Source organism: Stegostoma tigrinum, chromosome 27, assembly GCF_030684315.1.
Source record: "Stegostoma tigrinum isolate sSteTig4 chromosome 27, sSteTig4.hap1, whole genome shotgun sequence".
NCBI lineage: Eukaryota > Metazoa > Chordata > Chondrichthyes > Orectolobiformes > Stegostomatidae > Stegostoma > Stegostoma tigrinum.
The window spans coordinates 1,193,599-1,213,413 of NC_081380.1; the positions used below are offsets into that span (position 1 = coordinate 1,193,599).

At 42.7% G+C, this 19,815-nt stretch overlaps 1 protein-coding gene across 2 annotated transcripts in view; it reads right to left on the reverse strand.

The window, feature by feature from the left end:
* ift22 (intraflagellar transport 22 homolog (Chlamydomonas)) overlaps positions 1-19,815 on the reverse strand; it is a 48,184-nt gene that overhangs the window by 15,705 nt on the left and 12,664 nt on the right. For both annotated transcript variants that reach the window (XM_059655452.1, XM_059655453.1), the window contains 2 exons: positions 9,642-9,731; positions 5,723-5,925 (listed from right to left, as the gene is read on the reverse strand). In XM_059655452.1, coding sequence (XP_059511435.1) covers positions 5,723-5,925; positions 9,642-9,731 — 293 coding nt within the window. The remainder of the gene's footprint in view (positions 1-5,722; positions 5,926-9,641; positions 9,732-19,815) is intronic.

A 19,815-nucleotide genomic window follows, 5' to 3' on the forward strand; every position in this document is an offset into this window, starting at 1 on the left:
TCCTCGCAAGACCTTCCCTCCATACCAGGCAACATCCTAGTAAATCTTCTCTGCACCCTTTCCAAAGCTTCCACATCCTTCTTATAATGCAGTGACCAGAACTGTACACAATACTCCAAGTGTGGCCGCACCAGAGTTTTGTACAGCTTCACCATGAATTCTTGGTTCCGGAAGTCGATCCCTCCATTAATAAAAGCTAAAACACTGTATGCCTTCTTAACAGCCCTGTCAACCTGGGTGGCAACTTTCAAGGATCTGTGTTCATGGACACCGAGATCTCTCTGCTCATCTACACTACTAAGAATCTTACCATGAGCCATTACCATTAAGTCGATTATCCTCTCTAACTGCCAACTTCTGAAGTTCAAACTCTTGCTTTCTCCTTTTCTTCTGCAAGAAACATTATTTCCTTTTCTTTTTGTTCTGCCAGGGCTATTCTTTCCTTTTCTCTTTTCTCTGCTTTTAATCGTAATTCAAGCTGTTTCTGTTCTTTACAAGTACGAGTTGCTTCATCTGCAATTGAATTCTAGCCATTTCCAATTTCCAGCAAATTTAAATGTCAAGCAATTGCTGGAACTACCTACCCTCTTCTCACAGAGGAAGGCAACTCTAACTCCAGTTTGTCTGCCAATGCCAATAGCTTTGCCTTGCTCGCTTTTTGTAAAACTTCCGAAGTCACTTCTTCCACTCCCAGAAAACTCTAAGTGACTGAAAGAGCCATTTCTACAGAAGGCAAATCCTGTTTAAACCAACCAAATTCAACACCCGAAACAAAAAACACGAACACCTACCAATCGCTGCCTTTGGGTCCAATAATCATAAACCCAAACTGAAATTGCATAATTTGATCCTGACAAGAGCCTTTAATTATGGACCAGACCAGGCCCACTCAAAATACTTTAAGCAGCTAATCTAGACCCTAACTTTTTCTTATTTTAAAGATTGGTGTGAAATGCATAGTCCAGATGTGTTGCGACCGTCAAACTACTCGACATTTAAGCAAAACACAATTTATTTAAATACTATAGTTAAAATACAAACAAAAGAAAGAGGAATGCCCCCACAATGTGAGGATGTTAACAGGTTTTTGACCCAATGACACCAAAGGAATACATTTTCAAAATTCTATAGTCTCTGGAACAGTTGTTACAGATTGTAAGGAGCTAATGTAACTTCATTATTTAAAAAATGAGGTAAAGAGAAAACATGAAATTATAGACCAGGTAGTCTAACATCGGTAATGGGTAAAATTCTGGACCATTGTAGAAGATTTAATAACAGAGCACTTAAAATAGTGACAGGATCCAACAGAGTCAGCATGTATTTCCAACAAGGAAATAATGCTTGGCAAATCTACTGGAATTTTCAGGATGGACATTGTAGAGATGATAAGTCTAAGCCAGTGTATCTTATTTATTTGGACTTGCAGAAGGGCTTTTGATAAGGTCCCACATAAGAGACTAGCATGTAAAAATAAAGCACTTGGGATTGGGGATAGTGTACTGATATGGATAAGGAAGAGGTTGGCAGACAAAGTGAACAAATAAACGTTTTTGTTTCTCCAAGTGGCTGCCAGTCATCAGTAGGGTATCACGGAGATCAGTGCTTAGAGCCCAGATATTCGCAGTATATATTAATGATTTAGATGAGAGAACTAAAGGTAATAGTTTGCAGATGAACACAAAGTTAGGAGGAAGGGTGTACCGTGAGGAGGATGTAGAAATGCTTCAGTATGATTTGGAAAAGTTGAGAGAGTGGACAATTGTATGGCAGATGAAGCATAACATGCTTATTACAGATACCAAGGTAGTGAAAACAGAGAGGCAGATTACTACCATAATGGCAATAGATTGGGAAAAGGGGGGGAGGTGCATGATACCTGGGAGTCATTATATACTGCTGAAAATAAGCATATAGGTACTGCAGGCAGTGAAGAAGGCAAGTAACATGTTGGCCTTTATAGTGAGAAGATTCAAGTATAGGAGCAGGGATATTTATGGGCTTGGAGAAACCACACCTGAAATACTGGATACAGTTTTGGTGCCCTTATCAAACGAAGGATGTTCATGGAAGAATGCAATGAAGGTTTACCAAACTGATTCCTGGGACAATAGGAGTGATATATGGGGACAGACTGGATCAGTTAGGATTATATTTGCTGGGGTTTAGATGAATGAGGTGGATGGGATCTTACAGAAACCTATAAATTTCTAACAGGACTAGACAAGATAAATACAGGAAGGATGTATGTGATGACTGGGGAGTCCAGGGAACACAGTTTAAGGTTTTTGAAAAGATTTGTAGCTTGTGTTGTGGATAACATTGTAGACTTGCTCGCTGAGCCAATGTGTCTGATTGCAGACGTTTCGTCACCATGCTAGGTAACATCGGCAGTGCACCTCCAGTGATGCGATGGTGCTCTGTCCCAATTGTTATTTATATGCTTCAGTTTGCTGGGATGGTTGGCATCACTTTCAGTTCTGTTTTACATTGGTTTGTATATCAGGTCCAAACCAATGTGTTTGTTGATGAAGTTTCTGTTGGAATGCCAGGCCTCCAGGAATTCCCTGGCATGTCTCTGTTTGGCTTGTGCTATTGTGGATGCTTTTAGGGTCTTAGTAAAAATTTGTAGCTCGGGTTGTGGATGCAGTTGTTTGTTAGCTTGCTGAGCCGGCTGTTCTGTGGTATGCAGGCATTTCGTTACCCTTCTAGGCAACATCATCAGTGTGACCTCTAATCGAAGCGTTGGTGTTCTGCTTCCTTACGGATTCATATAATTCTTTGGTGTAATGGTCTTGTCGCTTTCGGTTCTGTTGTTTTAGCAGCGGTCTGTATGTGGAGTCTATTTCTATATGTTTGTTAATGGAGTCCCGTGTCAAGAACCAGGCTTCCAGAAATTCCCTTGCATGTCAGGTGTTCGCTTGTCCCAATATGGTCACTTTGTCCCAGTCGAACTGATGGCTCATACTGTCTCTGTGTATTGAGACAAATAAATGTTGGTCGTGTCTTTTTAATGCCAGCTGGTGTTTGTCATCAGTTTCCTCCCTGTTTGTCCAATGTAATGTTTATTGCACACACTGCACAGTATTCTGTATATCACGTTAGTCTTGTTTACTGTTGGTATTGGGTGTATAGTCTTTGATAACATTCAGCATAGTGTTGCTGTCGGTTTGTGTGCAATCATGATCTTATGCAGTCTTAGGAGTTTGGTAGTCATTTCTGATATATTTTTGATGTAGGATAGCATTGCTAGTGTCTTCTGTTGTATCATGTCCTCTAATTGTTTTTTTTTGGTATCTGCAGATGAAACTTTTTGGGTATCCGCAGTCGGTGAAAACTTTCTGCAGGTGTTCCTCTTCCAATCCCCGGAGTTCTGGGGTGTTGCAATGTGATGCGGCTTATTTAAATAGTGCCTTAAAGCCCTCTGTTTGTGTATGGTGGGGTGGTTGCTATTGAAGTTAAGGATTTGGCCCCGGTGTGTGGGGCCTTCCTGTTTGCTCATGTCGGAATTTGCCATTAGTCAGTGTCTACCATTACATCTAAGAACGGGAGCTATTTGTTGCTTTCTTGCTCTTTAGTGAAATTTATGTTTGCAAAGATGTTGTTGACAAGTTGGTGAGTTTCTTCTAATTTTGTGTGTTTGATTCTTACAAATATATTGTGCACGTATCTTACCCAAATTTTCAGCTGAATTATAGGAAGGACTACATCCTTCACTGCATCACTGCTTCTGCAATGAGACTTAAGATGGGTGATCCCATCGGTATGCCGTTGATTTATTTGTACATCTGTCCGTTGAACATGAAGTGTGTGTGAGGCATAAACCTAGCTGTTTCAGTAAGCTGTCCTTGCTGATGTTGTTGAACTTGTCAACAAGGATGCATTCCACTTTTCCATAGGATGTCCTGCCTGATGTGTCCTTAAAAATGTGGGATGAGAATTGGTCTGTTAACAGCCATATGAAAACACACTGCAAAACTTTCATCTTTGAGCAGACATCATCCTCAAATTGAGAGATAGCCAATTGGCAACACCAATATTATTACAATGAATACCAAAATGCATTTTGCCTTCATGATTGCTAGTTGTTTCTTCATGCTAACTCTGTATCCAATGTATAGTTACACATCTACAATCAGCATTTACAGTTTTTACACATTTTCAAAATTACTATGTTATTATAAAAGTGAATTATTAAAGTTACTAGCAAAGTGAATAACCTCACACTTTCCCATATTGTTCTCAAACTGCCATATTGTTTTCCATTCACTTAACCTCTCTATATCTCTTTGTAGCCTGTGTCCTCTTCACAACCAGTATTCCCACCTAGATTTGTATCGTCAGCAGAATATGTCAAAGAAACAGTAATTTATTTATAGCACCAACATAGATTGTAAATAGCTGTGGCTCCAGCATCAATCCTTGTGGCATCCCACAAGTTACAGGCTGCCAATCCGAAAATGCCCATTTATCTCTAGTTTCTAAAATGACTTCTTCAAAACTGCAGAAATTTTAAAAGACATATTGGACTCCAACCATTAACACTGTTTCTCTTTTGATAATGCAGCCAGATCTGCTGAGTTTCTCTAGCACTTTCAAATGAGACCATCTTTCATATTAGAAAGACTTTCCTCCATGATAAATAACACACCAATCTTTCTTGGAGCATTTGTTTTAAAGTAGAGTATTCTTCTGTCGAAAATTTTGGATTTTTTTCTGCTGAAATGTTTCCCATTGTTTATGAGAAAGTTGCAGAGATTATGTAAAGATGTTTTATAAAGATGGGGGTGAGGAGCGTATCAGCCATGATCGAATGGCAGAGTACTCTTCGATGGGCCGAATGGCCTGATTCTACCCCCATATCTTATGAATTTATGAATTTCAAAATCCTGAGTGGTCTCCATCACCCCCACCAGATTCCCCCCACCCCAACCTACCCTAAGCACTCATTCATTTGCCTGGCATCTTAACCCCTTAAACAACTGTTACTTACCCCACAATTACCGACATGCTCACCCTTTCAAAGAAACTGAAGTGTCTAAAGTAATTTAATTCACAGAATACAGCAGCTACTCCTATGACAATGGTTTTATGCACCCTTAATATCCTGAACTTCATGGAAATGGCAAGATTTCAGATACACTAGGTTTAGCTTTTATTGTCATGTGAACTCGAATACAGAAAGAGGAGTACAGTGAAAAGTCGCTGTTGTTCAGCGCCAACTTACTATACAAAAGACAGAATTAAAAACAGAAGCATAAATAAAAGAAACAGTCGTAAGAAAAGGAAACATTCCCCTGCCTATTCTAAGTCCTCGATGCCAGAAAAACAAAGACACAAAGTCCATCCCTCAGTCTTCAAACACTCAAGTGCCCTGGGTTTCTGCACACTGCTGCAGCCAGAGTTCCGCTAAAGCAGCATGGATTGGAGTCACTGGTGAGTAACGCACAGCCCTGTCCTAATGCAAAAACGTAGCAGTAGCGGGGCAATCTGACTGTGATTGCCACTCCTCGGATAATCTGGCCCTTTTTTAAAAACAGGAACTAGAAATGATGTGATTTTTCACGCCAAACCTTTAACAATGAAGATTCTCCCCATTTCATGCAGAGGAAAGAGTCTTTGTCTACAAGTTCTATTGGATGTCAGACGTGTTTGATTGTTGATTAGACTGCAACAGGCCATTTAGTTGTTGTCAACAGTAATGTCATTCCATCACACTTACCCAGGTTAGGCCGTCCTTTGCCAGCTACTGAGTTGGGTTTATGGTGAGCAACCAGAAGACACTGAGAGTCATGTAACCGTGGCTGCTGTACAAAGGAGGAATAGAACATCTCAATTTCCTTCAGGTGGCTGGGCACATCAACGTTAAACACAATGACAACTCCATTGGAATCCTTCATTAAAGCTGGCCAGCAAGTCTCAAACCTTCAGAGGGGAAAAGGACAACTTCACAAACTTAGTTTTATGCTTATAGTAAACAGGAGAGCCATAGAGTCACAGAGCATGGAAACAGATGCTTGGGTCCAACCAGTCCATGCCCAACATAATTCCAAACTAAACGAGTTCCAACTACCTTTTCCTGACCCATATCCCTCCAAACCTTTCATATTTATGTACTTATCCAATTGTCTTTTAAACATTGTAACTACACCCACATCCACAACTTCCTCAGGAAGTTCATTACACACGCAAATCACCTTCTGCATAAAAAATTTGCACCTCGTGTCATTTTTAAATCTCTCTCCTCTCACCTTAAAAATGCGCCTTCTTGTCTTGAAATCCCCATCTTAGGGAAAAGACAACTACTATTAATTGTATCTATATCTCTCATTATTTTATGAAATTCTATCAGATTACCTCTCAACCTCTTATGCTCCAGTGAAAAAAGTCCCAGTCTATCCAGCTTTTCTTTATAATTCAAACCTGTCATACCTGACAACATACTGGTAATTCTTTCTGAACCCTCTCCAGCTTAATAATATCTTTCCTATAAATGGGTAACCGGAACTGGACACAGTATTCCAGAAGGGGCCTCACCAATTTCCTGTACAACCTCATGCATGTATGCAGAATGTAAACATAGAACATTACAGCACAGTACAGGCCCTTCAGCCCTCGATGTTGCGCCAACCTCTGAAACCAATCTGAAGTCCACCTAACCTACACTGTTCCATTATCATCTATATTTTTATCCAATGACCATTTAAATGCCCTTAAAGTTGGTGAGTCTACTATTGTTGCAGGCAGGGCATTCCACACCCTTACTACTCTCTGAGTAAAGAACCTACCACTGACTTACATAGAACATAGAACAGTACAGCACAGAACAGGCCCTTCAGCCCACGATGTTGTGCCGACCATTGATCCTCATGTATGCACCCTCAAATTTCTGTGACCGTATGCATGTCCAGCAGTCTCTTAAATGGCCCCAATGACCTTGCTTCCACAACTGCTGCTGGCAACGCATTCCATGCTCTCACAACTCTCTGTGTAAAGAACCCGCCTCTGATATCCCCTCTATACTTTCCTCCAACCAGCTTAAAACTATGACCCCTCGTGTTAGCCATTTCTGCCCTGGGAAATAGTCTCTGGCTATCAACTCTATCTATGCCTCTCATTATCTTGTATACCTCAATTAGGTCTTCTCTCCTCCTCCTTTTCTCCAATGAAAAAAGTCCGAGCTCAGTCAACCTCTCTTCATCAGACAAGCCCTCCAGTCCAGGCAGCATCCTGGTAAACCTCCTCTGAACCCTCTCCAAAGCATCCACATCTTTCCTATAATACGGCGACCATAACTGGACGCAGTATTCCAAGTGCGGTCTAACCAAAGTTTTTTAGAGCTGCAACAAGATCTCACGACTCTTAAACTCAATCCCCCTGTTAATGAAAGCCAAAACACCATATACTTTCTTAACAACCCTGTCCACTTGGGTGGCCATTTTAAGGGATCTATGTATCTGCACACCAAGATCCCTCTGTTCCTCCACACTGCCAAGAATCCTATCCTTAATCCTGTACTCAGCTTTCAAATTCGACCTTCCAAAATGCGTCACCTCGCATTTATCCAGGTTGAACTCCATCTGCCACCTCTCAGCCCATCTCTGCATCCTGTCAATGTCCCGCTGCAGCCTACAACAGCCCTCTATACTGTCAACGACACCTCCGACCTTTGTGTCGTCTGCAAACTTGCTGACCCATCCTTCAATCCCCTCATCCAAGCCATTAATAAAAATTACAAACAGTAAAGGCCCAAGGACAGAGCCCTGTGGAACATCACTCACCACTGACTTCCAGGCAGAATATTTTCCTTCTACTACCACTCGCTGCCTTCTGTTGGCCAGCCAATTCTGTGTCCAGACAGCTAAGTTCCCCTGTATCCCATTCCTCCTGACCTTCTGAATGAGCCTACCATGGGGAACCTTCTGTCCGATATCTATCACCCCTCAATTTAAAGCTATGATCCCTCATGCTAGCCATTACCATCTCAGGAAAAAGGCTGTCACTGTTCACCCTACCTAATCCTCTGATAATCTTGTATGTCTCTATTAAGTCACCTCTTAACCTTATCTCTCTAACTATAACAGCCTCAAGTTCCTCAGTCTTTCCTCATAAGACCTTCCTTCCACACCAGGCAACATCCTGGTAAATCTCCTCTGCACCCTTTCCAATGCTTCCATACCCTTCCTATAATAGGGCGATCAGAACTGTACGCTATACTCCAAGTGCAGCCGCACCAGAATTTTGTACAGCTGTAACATGAAAACTATCAATGTGTCAGATCTATTAAGTATTCAAGTATATATCTCCAGTAGAAATGTTACAGATTAATCAACTAGCAATCTTATTTTCTGAATTTTTGAAGAAGCTGCTTATGGAATTTGATTCACATTCTCATTGCCTCAGATCAGTTTGATAAATTACATGGAATATACAGACTCAAACAGGGCATTCAGCCTGTCACGTCTGTGCTGACCTTTTCCACCACAAAGGCGAGACCTGGTGTAAGTTAATACTGGATAATCTTTTCAGAGACAAAGGAAGATTGATTGTGCTGATCGTCAGATGAAGAAGGATGGGAGGAGTGCCAAATGGAACATAAATGCTAGCATGGTATTGTTCAGCTAAACGGCCTATGCCGGTTCCATAACTTCTTGTAATTCTATAAAATGTAGTGATCCCAGTTGTTATTACTAGACTCGTTAGACAGCACATTGAAATATGGCTTGATAGATCGAACGGTTTTAATTTAATGAGGTGATTTTTCACTGGAACACAAGCACTAAAAGTTGTATTTCTGGTTTTAGCAACATAACGTGTTTATTTTGCAAAAAAATAGACAAAATAGAAGAAACCAAGCTATTTACATGAAATACAATTTGAAAGATTTTGAAACAGTAAAAATTCCATTTATTAACAGCAGCCCTTTGCTTTACAATCACATCTATAGGTTTGACATAACGGCTGCTTTCAATTCCTAGTCTTGGGAATCTGTAAGCCTCTTCTTCAAAAATTCATAAAACAAAGTTTTGACTCTCTCAGCTTCAGATAGCCCTTCAAGGATCTAACCAAACACTGATTGTTTAGAACTAAAAGTGAGATAACCTACTTCCTAACATCCTAAACTAACTGCTTTCTCCAGGGGAATTTCGTCAGAAATTCTAAGCAAGAGTCCTGACCCGAAACATCAACTTTCCTGTTCCGCTGATACTGCCTGGCCTGCTGTATTCCTCCTTCTCCATACTGTGTTGACTTTGCAAGCTATGATGTTTCCCTCTAATCAAACAAAACACCAATTCCTGATTCTTCTCACTGAAAGCAGATTAAGACCTCCAGAATTTACTCTGTCCAATCATAAAACGATCCCTTTGGAAACAAATTCCCATTATCACCCCCAAGAATGCCCTCTCTCATACTGGTTAACTGGAACTTAGATAAATGAGAGCTGATCTCATTCAAACATGAAGTCTGTGAAGGGATTTTATAGGGCGGACATGCTGAGGTTGTTTCACTCCAGGCTGGAGAATTGAGAACACAATCTCAGGATGCGGGGGTGATGATTTCGGACCAAGAAACCTCTTTACACAAAAGCTTCTGAATCCCCTGAAGCTTGTGAACACCCACTTGATAAAAATAGTACTTACTTCTGATCACCAGAGCAGTCCCAGAGTTCCACTTCACAACCAATATTTTTCCCATTGGCAATCACATTTGGACATTCATACTCTAAAATCCTAGAAGATGAGATTGTTTGCTTAGTATTAATAAACTCAACTTAGATAAAACTTAAAATATATAAAACTATGATATTCAAAATTATCTCAGGTGGACAGGCCAGTTGAAGTACATATAACACATTCATCAGAACTAATATTTCCTCATTTATTCTGTTTTATTGCAAACGTTAATTAGCTCTTTATTTTCTTCTTTCGTGGTTTGTTGCCCATTCCTAAACCCAAAGTGATGTTTAGAACCAGTTAGTCAAGAGACTCAGTTATTATTATAAGGCTAACAACCCATTGTTGCATGAAGGGGTGCTACACTACGTTAAAGATGCTATCTAAATACAAGTTGAGGCAGGTTAGCTCAGTTAGCTAGTTCAGATTATAGTATGGGTTAAATGCCTGTTCCTGAAGTAGCCGTGGGCCTCTCCATTCCCCCCCCCCGCCAAAAAATTGAGTAGAAAGCAATGACAAACCACTACTGACAAAAGCCGCAATAGAAACAGCTCAGAATGAATCATTAATGAGCCAAAGACCCACTATCAGCACACACAGGTGGAATAAATACATATCGTTGTCAGCAGTGAGCACATCAAATTGCCTTTCAATGACATTACCTGGGTTTAATTCGAGTAACAGGATTTGAAAGAACAGGATTTGAAGGAAGGGGGAGAACAGAATCTAAAATAAAAAGGAAAAAAAAGCCTCAAATCTGAAGAAACAGCTCCCAAGCTAAATTAGGGAGAACGATTTGCTGGGAGCATGACTATACAAAGCGCACAAATAGGGAAAGCATGGAATCAAAAACAGCTGAACTGCCGGGTCGAGAAAGGCATACAAAAAATAAAAATTGCAAAGCTGCTGTGCTTACCATAGTTTCACTAGAAACTGCAACATGTGTACCCCAGAGGGCTGTCGAAGTTCAGTCATTGGAGATCTAAGGGATGTGGAGATAGTGCAGGAAAGTGGTGTTGAGGAGACAGTCAGATATGACCGACTTGAATGATAAAGTAGATTTGAAAGGCTGAAGGACCTACTCCAGTTTCCATGTAACTGTTGTATTGAATAAATGGAGCAGTCATTTTATCGAGCTTAATAGGGTTTCTCTCTGAGTCTTCTCACCACATCTTCCCAAACTCATCTCAATAACTACCTACCCCTACCCCATTGGCACTTCTCTTATCCAATGCTAGCCAAATTCTTGCTGTACATGGAATTTCCCAGCTTAGACCAATATCCCTGGCACCCGTGCCATCTTCAAAAGCCAGTTGTGTAGCCAGACAAGCACTATCAGTCTGGAGCTGCCCTGCACAGTTCCTGACAGTTGCACTGGCAAAGAAGGGGTAAATGGTGGCCCACTTTGAGACAGGGACCTGGAGATCGTGTTGGATAGGGTGGTGTAGACATAGGACTCCTTGTTCACCCAGGACCAGCAGAGGAAGCCAGACATCAGACCATGCCCTGCCTGGTCCCAGGTTGTCACCTGGCTTAGTATCATGTCAGTGTCTGGAGGAATGCCTAATGTTGTAGGAAGAAGCTCAATTATCCGCTACACTCTATCTCTGTTACAGTGACCCACCAAGACTCATGCTCTACCATTCTCACACCCTGCAGCATCTTCCCCAACACTCTAAACCACCACCACCCCTCCCCCAACACCACTAACCCTGCATATCCTCTGTGTGTCTAATCATTCAGGACCACTCCCCACCTCCATCGGCTGTTTCATCCACTGTCATCTCCTTTATTACTCACCTCTCTCTCATTTCAGGTTGGAAACAACCCTCCAGTAGTGATAATTAGCTCCTCACCTCTGTATGTGGAGAGCAAGTTGATTCTGATTTCCCTGAGCAACTGACTGCCCTGGACTGGTATTGGAGGCTGCCCTTGACTTCCTGTGCCAGGACCCCATGAGTCAGGGCTGTCTCCCTTGAATTGACCAAGGCCTCCTGAACCTATGTTTATACTAAACACGAAAGCGTGACAGCAGTGCTGAGAGCCTGGGATCTCTGGCTGAGGAGACAAAGAACAAAAAGGCAAGGCAAGGATGCTGTGAGTGTTGAGGTAGGGTTAGAGTGAAAGGGTGGTAAGAGAGCAAGTGAACAGCCCAGAAATATAGCCTTTTCAAGTCGATGGTTTGGGTGGGTATGTCCCTGAATGCAATGTGTCCTGGTAGAATTACATTGATGTTTACCTGTATATCCCATTTTCCAACCCATTTCCATTCCAAAAAAAGAGTCATACCGAAGTTAAAGCATTAACCCTTGTTTCTCTCTGCCAGACCTGCTGATTTTCTCCAGCATTCTCTCTGCTTTTATTCCCCAGGACATTAACCTGAAAGACTAGCCCAGTGACAACGCTATGCCACCATCTCTACCACTGATTATTGTTAATTGTACCTCATTGGCTGTGAATGTACATCAAGTTGTCTAGTGTTGATGAAATGTGCTAGATAAACGCCTTTAAACCACCCTTATGAAAGATCCCACCAGCCAATTGTGCCTGGAAGCAGAAATCATGCTGTGGAGCACTAATTTGGAAATCTGGGCACAATTACCTGACTTATGCAACTCTCGTTCCCATGAAGCAGATTGTTCTTCACATTTCCTGAAGGTTTAGTTCGTGGGAGGTAGACATCACCAGCAAGGCATGTGTTTATTGCCCATCCCTAGCTGGCCCTTGAGAAGGCCTTAGGGAACCACTTCAGGGAGGACGGGAAGGTGGGTGGGGGGCAGCAATGGTGTAGTTAAACAGCATTCCGTTCCTGGTTTGACACAAGGGTGTCCCTTGCTTGGCTATTTCAGAGGGTGACCCACGGAGGTGTTGTTTGGATAGGCAGGGTACCCTTTTGGACACTGAAGTTATTCCTTGAATATGCTATGGGAGGCACCTGTAGCAGATGTAAACTGGCCATTAGGAGCGGCGAGGTACCCTTTAGAATTATTAAAATTAGACATGAATGTGTGTGTAATTGCGTAAGCTGATTAACTGGCAAGCCTGTGAGATGTGCACAAACCCATCAAAAGGAACTGTTGAAACGATCTGTCAGCTCCTGCCCTTCTGTCCTTGCAGTGGGTCTGGAGTCAATGGTAGGCTAGGCTTGGCAATGATGGCAGATTTCCTTCTTCTGTATTGACACAGATGGGTCCTTATCCGGTAACTTCAGTATCATTGTTCAGGAAATTTTGCATTTTGTTCCCAAAGCATGGTTTTATTCATTTTACATTTCACCAGCTGCTTTGGGAGGACTCTGAGCAGCAGCCTGCAAAAGGCATCGCAAAAAGATTGCTAAGTAACAGAGGGAAATAAGTGCAACAGAAACAGTGCCCACATCCTGAGAAAACACTCACAAAAAGCCCAGATGCAGGGGGAGTTGGCAGTATTTCAAAGCAGAGGCTGACAGAACAATCCAGCACCTTCCAGCCTGCACCGATGACAAAACTTGCTGAGTGAAGGTCTCATCCATTCGGTTGGAGCAAACTGTTGAGCTTCTCAGCAAATCACAGGCCCGACATTAAAGCTCTGTGTCAGCAGAGTGGGGGCAAGAGGTGGAGGGGACATTCTGATCCACGGGGTTCCATGGGCAGACAGTAATTCTTTGTCTTTTGGGTCTCACAGAGTGGGGGTGTTTTCGGTAGGGAAAGGGATGTCAGAGGATACGGGAGCAAGGGGCCTGTGTCTCAACGGCCATCCCTTCATCCCTATCCCCTTCCCCTCCAGATTAGGATAAATGGAGAAGCCCCATACCCCTTGCTCCCCGATCCACCAGCAGGGCACAACCAGCCACTTTCACTCCTCTGAAGGAAGAGGGTAATTGGGCCGGAGACATGTGGATAATTGGAGGTCTCTTTTTGATCACTCAAGGGCCTTCTCACTGGTGAGTTGCGCAGATCCTCATTGAACCCTCTCGCAGATTCTCATTGCTGAGGTGACAAGAAATGGGGAGCATGCATCTTTCTGGGGCCAACTTGCCCAATTATCTTCCAATTGCCTGCCACTTCAACACACCACCATCATCCTTGGCCAACATCTCTGTCTAAGCTTGCTGCAATGCTCCAGCGAAGCTCAGTACAAGCTGGAAAATTCTAATTTTCCACTTCCTTCAGGATTCAATATCAAGTTCAATAATTTTAGGGCCTGAACACCTTCTCCTATGTTCTTTAACCACCCCCCCACAGCTCATGGCTGAGCTGCTTTCAGCATAGCCAACCCCTTCTCACCAAATCGTGATCGCCATTTCTCCTTCCCTGTCTTAATACCAACCGTGCTTTTTTCTGCTGAACTGTGTTTTTCTCTCTGTGTGGGCTGTGTATCCACACATCCCCTCTCTCCTTTCCCTCCCAGCCCTGCTGTCATCAGCATAATAACAACCTTTTCCAAGCTACAGTCACTACTGAAGAAGGGTCACTGGACTCAACTATTAACTCTGCTTTCTCTCTCCGATACTGCCAGACCTGCTGAGTTTCTGGAGCAATTGCTGTTTCTATTTCAGATCTTCAGAACCTGCAGTTCTTCATTTCATTATAATCGTTCCAATTGCCTGCCCTTCTTGCCACATCCCTCGCCACCTCACAACAACCTAGCACTCCAACAACAATCATTTACTGCCACAAAGGGCTACCACAGAGGCTGGGCCGACACTCCCAGTGCTATACTGAGAGGTACTGCACTGTCAGAGGTGCCATATTTCAGAGGGGACAAGGAATGGGGGACTTCTTCCCAATATTGTGGTCAATATTTATGACTTAAACAACATCACTTTAACAGATTATCTGGTTATTTATCTCATTTGTATCTGTTTGAGGGAGCCTATGTGCATAAATTGAAAGCCACATTTCATACATTATAATGCTCAGGGTGAGAAAGGACAAATGCACGTTCTTGTTTTAGAATGGAAAAGTACCAAGCAAACCCAGCCAGACACAAAGACTCACACAACGAGCCCTTTGTAAGAATCCAGAAGCCCTGCCTAATGCTCTGGGCCCACGGGTTAAAATCCCGCTTGTGTAGATGGTACAATTTAGAGTCAGAATCACATAACTCAGAAACAGGACCCTTCAATTGAACCAGTCCATGCTGACCATAATCCCAAACTAAACCAGGCCCACCTGCCTGCTCCTGAGGAAGTCAGAAATGTAAAATTAGTGATGGTGACACTGGCAACTATCATCAAGAAGGCAGTATTGTAAAACAATTCCCTACGCCAACTAAAGGTTAATATATACCCCATGTCTGGAAATGTGAGCTATCGGCTCTACAATGATTGAACAGCTTATTCATTGTAACAGTCTCATTGAGTTATCTAATTGAGTTACTCTGCTCTCCTTCAGGATATGACCACTTGTGAATGTTATAATACGTGTGGCTTGTTCTTCTGGTGTGCATTGGTTCTCGATGGATCTTGGCACCTCAATGGGAGAAGATTCTTTTTTCTCTCATCTACCACATGTCAGACCCAGAATTTATTACTTATCTCATTACCCATGAGATAGTGGGGTGTGAACTGTTAGGGCTTTAGTAACAAGATAGGTTTATACAACAACATGGTCCTGTCATGGCTATCATTACTGATACCAACTTTTGGTCTAGATTTATTTGAGTGAATGAGTTGAATTTGAGCAGCTAGGGTAGTTTTATAAATGATATCTATTATTAATCCAGGCCTCTGGATTACCAACCTGTAAAACCTTTGTTGTATAGCGTCACTGGGGCCGAGAGGATCTTGGGACATTTTCCTACAACAAGGGCTGTAAGTCACGACCTCCACTAAGGTCACAGTTTGAGCAATCAGGGCCGCAGATCCAAAGTAGCAATCACAGCTGTGAGGCAGAGACTCGGAATGTCCTAGCTTTGGCCCCCAGACCCCTGGTCATGTGCGTGACTCATACTGCCTTGGTCCAAATTATGCATGTGCCATCAAAGATTGAGTGCCGAGGCCTAGTCACAGGCTCCTACAGAGCCTTGAAAACACCAGGCAACTGCAATTATGCATCTAGCGATCCGTGCTGTTTTGAAAGCAGCCCACCGGGGGAGTTTGTAGAGGTGGTGGTGTAACAGTAACATTGCTGGATTAGCAATCCAGAGTCTGACACCAACGTCTGAAAACGTAACTCCAATTCCTTCCATGGTAGGTGATGAAATTTGAAACTAATTGTAAAAAACAATTGGAACAAGCCTAATGGTGATCATAGAGTCGTAGAGGTCTGAAGCACAGGAAACGCCTTTTATTTCTGTGCTGGTCAAAAACAACCACCTAACTATTCTAATCCCATTTCCCCGCACTTGGCCCCATAGCCTTGTATGTCTTGGCATCTTAGGTGCAAATCTAAATGCTTCTTAAATGTTGAGGGTTTCTGCCTCACCCACCCTTATGGACAATGAGTTCCAGATTCCCACTAGCCTCTGGGTGTAGAAGCTTTTTCTCATATTCCTCCCTAAACCTTCTGCCCCTCAACTTAAATCTCTGCCCCCGGTCATTGATCAGTCCATCAAGGGATAAAGTTCCTTCGTGTCTACTCTACCTCTGCCCTTCATAATCTTCTACATCTCAACCACGACCCCCCAATCTCCTCTGCTCTAAGGAAAACAATCCCAGCCTCCAATTTCTCTTCATAACCACCACTGTCAATTGTCACAGAAAATAAACTCATCTGTTTCTCTCATGTCCTTTAGGGAAGGAAACTGCCATACACATGACTCCAGACTGCAGCAATGTTGTTGGCCTTTAATTCCCTCTGGGCGGTTGGGGACGGGCGATGGATGCTGACCTAGTCAGTGAGGCCCATATCCAGTAAATGTATAAGATAAACCCTGCCCTTTGAAGTCTCACCTGCCCCAGTCTGGTACTATTCTGCTATCACAGCATTAAGATGGGGTCACAGTATGAAAAGGTTTGGTAACCTCTGGTCTCAGGCAAGATATGTTTCGAGTTACGTTTCCTGTAGGACTGGTCAATGCTATGTGGCAGAGGAGTTACCCGCAGTGAGGCAACTGACAGGAATTCATCAACCTCCTGGAAAGACTCATTGCCTTTGGGGAGAAAGACAGAAGCCAGCCACAGGAATGATAGGTATGTGGTATGGGTTGGAGTGTTCTAACAAGTTTAATGCTATATTCAATTCCGTTCCATTCAATGTAGCCAACTCCCTCCTATGCAAATTTGGAGGTTGGCATTGATCTTTCAAATTAGTGGCCCTTTGTTTATCAGGGAGTTGAGCTGGAGGGACCAAGATCCTCGCCCACATTCTGTAATGGTAGCAGAGGGCAGAGGTCACTGTGGAACATCAACAGTTAAGGCCCCAGTGTTAGTGGTAGCCCTCAATCTTTTCTTTTTAGAGACATTCCCAGGAGTGAACTATTCCTCCAGGCACCTCCACAAATGATTCAAGTCTTATCTCTCCTAATCCTGTTTTCATCCTTTACTCATGAAGCTGACCAGAGAATCTCCACTCAGTTCCAACCTAAAATGATCATTGAGTCCCAATTGACGTCACAGGGCTCTGATATCAAACAGGATTCATCAACTGAAGCAGGCAAGCTTTTTGACAGTAGGATATCAGGGCAATGGCTGGAAACCCCATTAACCCACAAGTCCATTTAACATTTACCATCTGCACCTGACGCATAGGAGTTTGATGAAGGCCTTTGTGGAACAGTAGTAGTGTCCCCACCTCTGAGCTAAGAGGTTTTTCTGTCAAGTTCTACTCACTCCGGAGACATGTAATAAGATGTCTGAACAAATTGGTCAGTAAAGGAGTCTGGGGGAAGCTGATCCCAGATTTAACTCAATTAACCAGTTTGAGAAGGCTAGCATGAAAGAGTTACTGAAGCCTAGGACACATCAGCCATGATTTTATTGAATGGTGGGAAGCTTGAATCGGTGAATGATCTTCTCTCCTATTTCTTATGTTCATGAACATCTTCTGCCCGGGCATCTTCCTACCTGCTTTCATTTAAAATTCCTATTTTAGTTACATTTGGTTGTTATTCTGAGCCCTGCATTATTTATTGTCTGCATTTGATCCAAGGTCATTGGAACTGGGGTCTCATTATATAATGTAGTCATATATATTCAGGAAGGTGGTGAAGTTGTGGTAATGCCATTGTGCTACTCATCCAGAATCCAAGCCTCAATTTCTGGAGACATAGGTTTAAGTTCCCCTATGTCAGATGGTGAAGAGTGGATTGAATTCCTTAAAATTCTGTAATTAAGAGCTGATCTAATGTAACCTTTGGTAATTGTTGCAAATTCTCAGGTCTTTAGGGAAGGCATGCTGTCTGGGTTGATACATATGCGGAACAAACACTGATTTAGCCAGCCACACCCACACTCTGTGAACAAACTTTTAAAATTATCGCCAGCACTGTTAGTCAATCTTGGCACTGTAAATTGCTCTGATAATTTGAGTTTTCCAGAAATTACTTTTGCAATGTGCTTCAAGTTGGCTCCTCACATCTATAAATTTAATTTATAATAATTAATTAATCTAAACTCTGCTCCCCTTTTACAAGTTTCCACCGAACATGCACCCCGTACTCTTCTATTGTTTACAGACATTAGTTCCTTCCTAAAGTAACTCGTTAATGTTAAAATCATTGTTCTTATTTTCACATCATTCCATCGCCTCATCCTTTCTTTTCTCTGCAATATCCTCCCATTCTAGTTTCTTGTGTATGCCAGGATTTTAATCACAGCATCATCAGTGATCATGTCTTCAACCTCCTGCATCCTGGAAATGGATGTACAGGTTATATGAACATCCCTCCATTTTGAATCTATAAGATGTGTCAGACCAGCTTGTTCCATTTACCAGTTTTACTGGTTTTGCCTGCTGGGTGGTCAGATGGCAAGTGTGACTTGCTGCATTTGGATTTGCAGATGAGAATGAGGTGACCACCTAAAACAGCCAGGTGCCCCCTGCACTGATACACATTGCAGGCCTGTGATGTGTATGAGGTGCCCAGTAGCTTTTTGACCTGGGCTTGAGGAGCTGGAAAAACACCTTGTGTTTCCTGACTGCTTCTGGTAGATTTTTCTACAGTCTGAGAAATCCAGAGGCTCCAATATCTGGATTGGGAGGTATTACCTGGAAGCTGCCCTACCACTGGAAGCTGACTGTGGGCTATCTCTCTCTTCCACTAGTCAGGGGTAAACCAGACCAATCTGGATGAAACAAAAAACCAGGCAAATTTACAGAATTGAGCAAATGGCTACAGCATCACTTGAGTCTGTGTTCCGTCTCTGCAGGAGCCATTCACTGTGACCCAGTTGCAGCGGGAGTGAATAGCCCATAATCATTAACCTTCTGATGTGAGCCAGATCTTGATAACAAACGATGTGGCAAATTGTTCATTTAACTGGGCTTAGCATCCGACATTGCTCAAGCAGAGTCAGTGTCTGAGCATCAAAACTGTGTTAAACAGTCTGAACATTCTGCATTTCTGCACAAGCATTCTGTGACTAATCTGCTGCCTGTTCCTCACTGCAAAATATTCTCAAGCAAACCAGTTACCTGCTTCTCTCTGCAAAGCAACATTTTCTGTGGGGAATGCATTTGTTCATTGAGATTTCCTCGCTGATGCCTTGTGTGACCCATGGAGATAATTAAAAGCCTGATGGCACGAATGGCCTCAATCTGTGCTCTGTATCCAAAGTTGTTGTGTTATGCCTCATGATCAATATGTCAGTATACCTCTGAAGGGTATCATTTCTGTATGGTATATAATTTGTGACATAAGATTCTAAACATTTCAGGCTCAGGCTGACCTTTCTTTACCTATTCCTTTGTCTGCCCAACTGTTTTTTTTTCTCTCTCTCTGGGCTCTATCTCCATCTATCATTTACTCCTCCCCTTCTTTAGGATATATAATAATCTTTTCCCAAATGACTTTTCCCCAGGGCAGGATTGACTGCCACGAGGGGTCATAGTTTTAAGGTGTTCGGGGGAAGGTATAGAGGAGACGTCAGAGGGAGGTTCTTCACCCAGAGAGTTGTGATCACGTGGAATGTTTTGCCAGTGGTAGTCGTGGAAGCGGAGTCATTAGTGACATTTAAGCGACTGCTGGACATGCACATGGACAGCAGTGAATTGAGGGG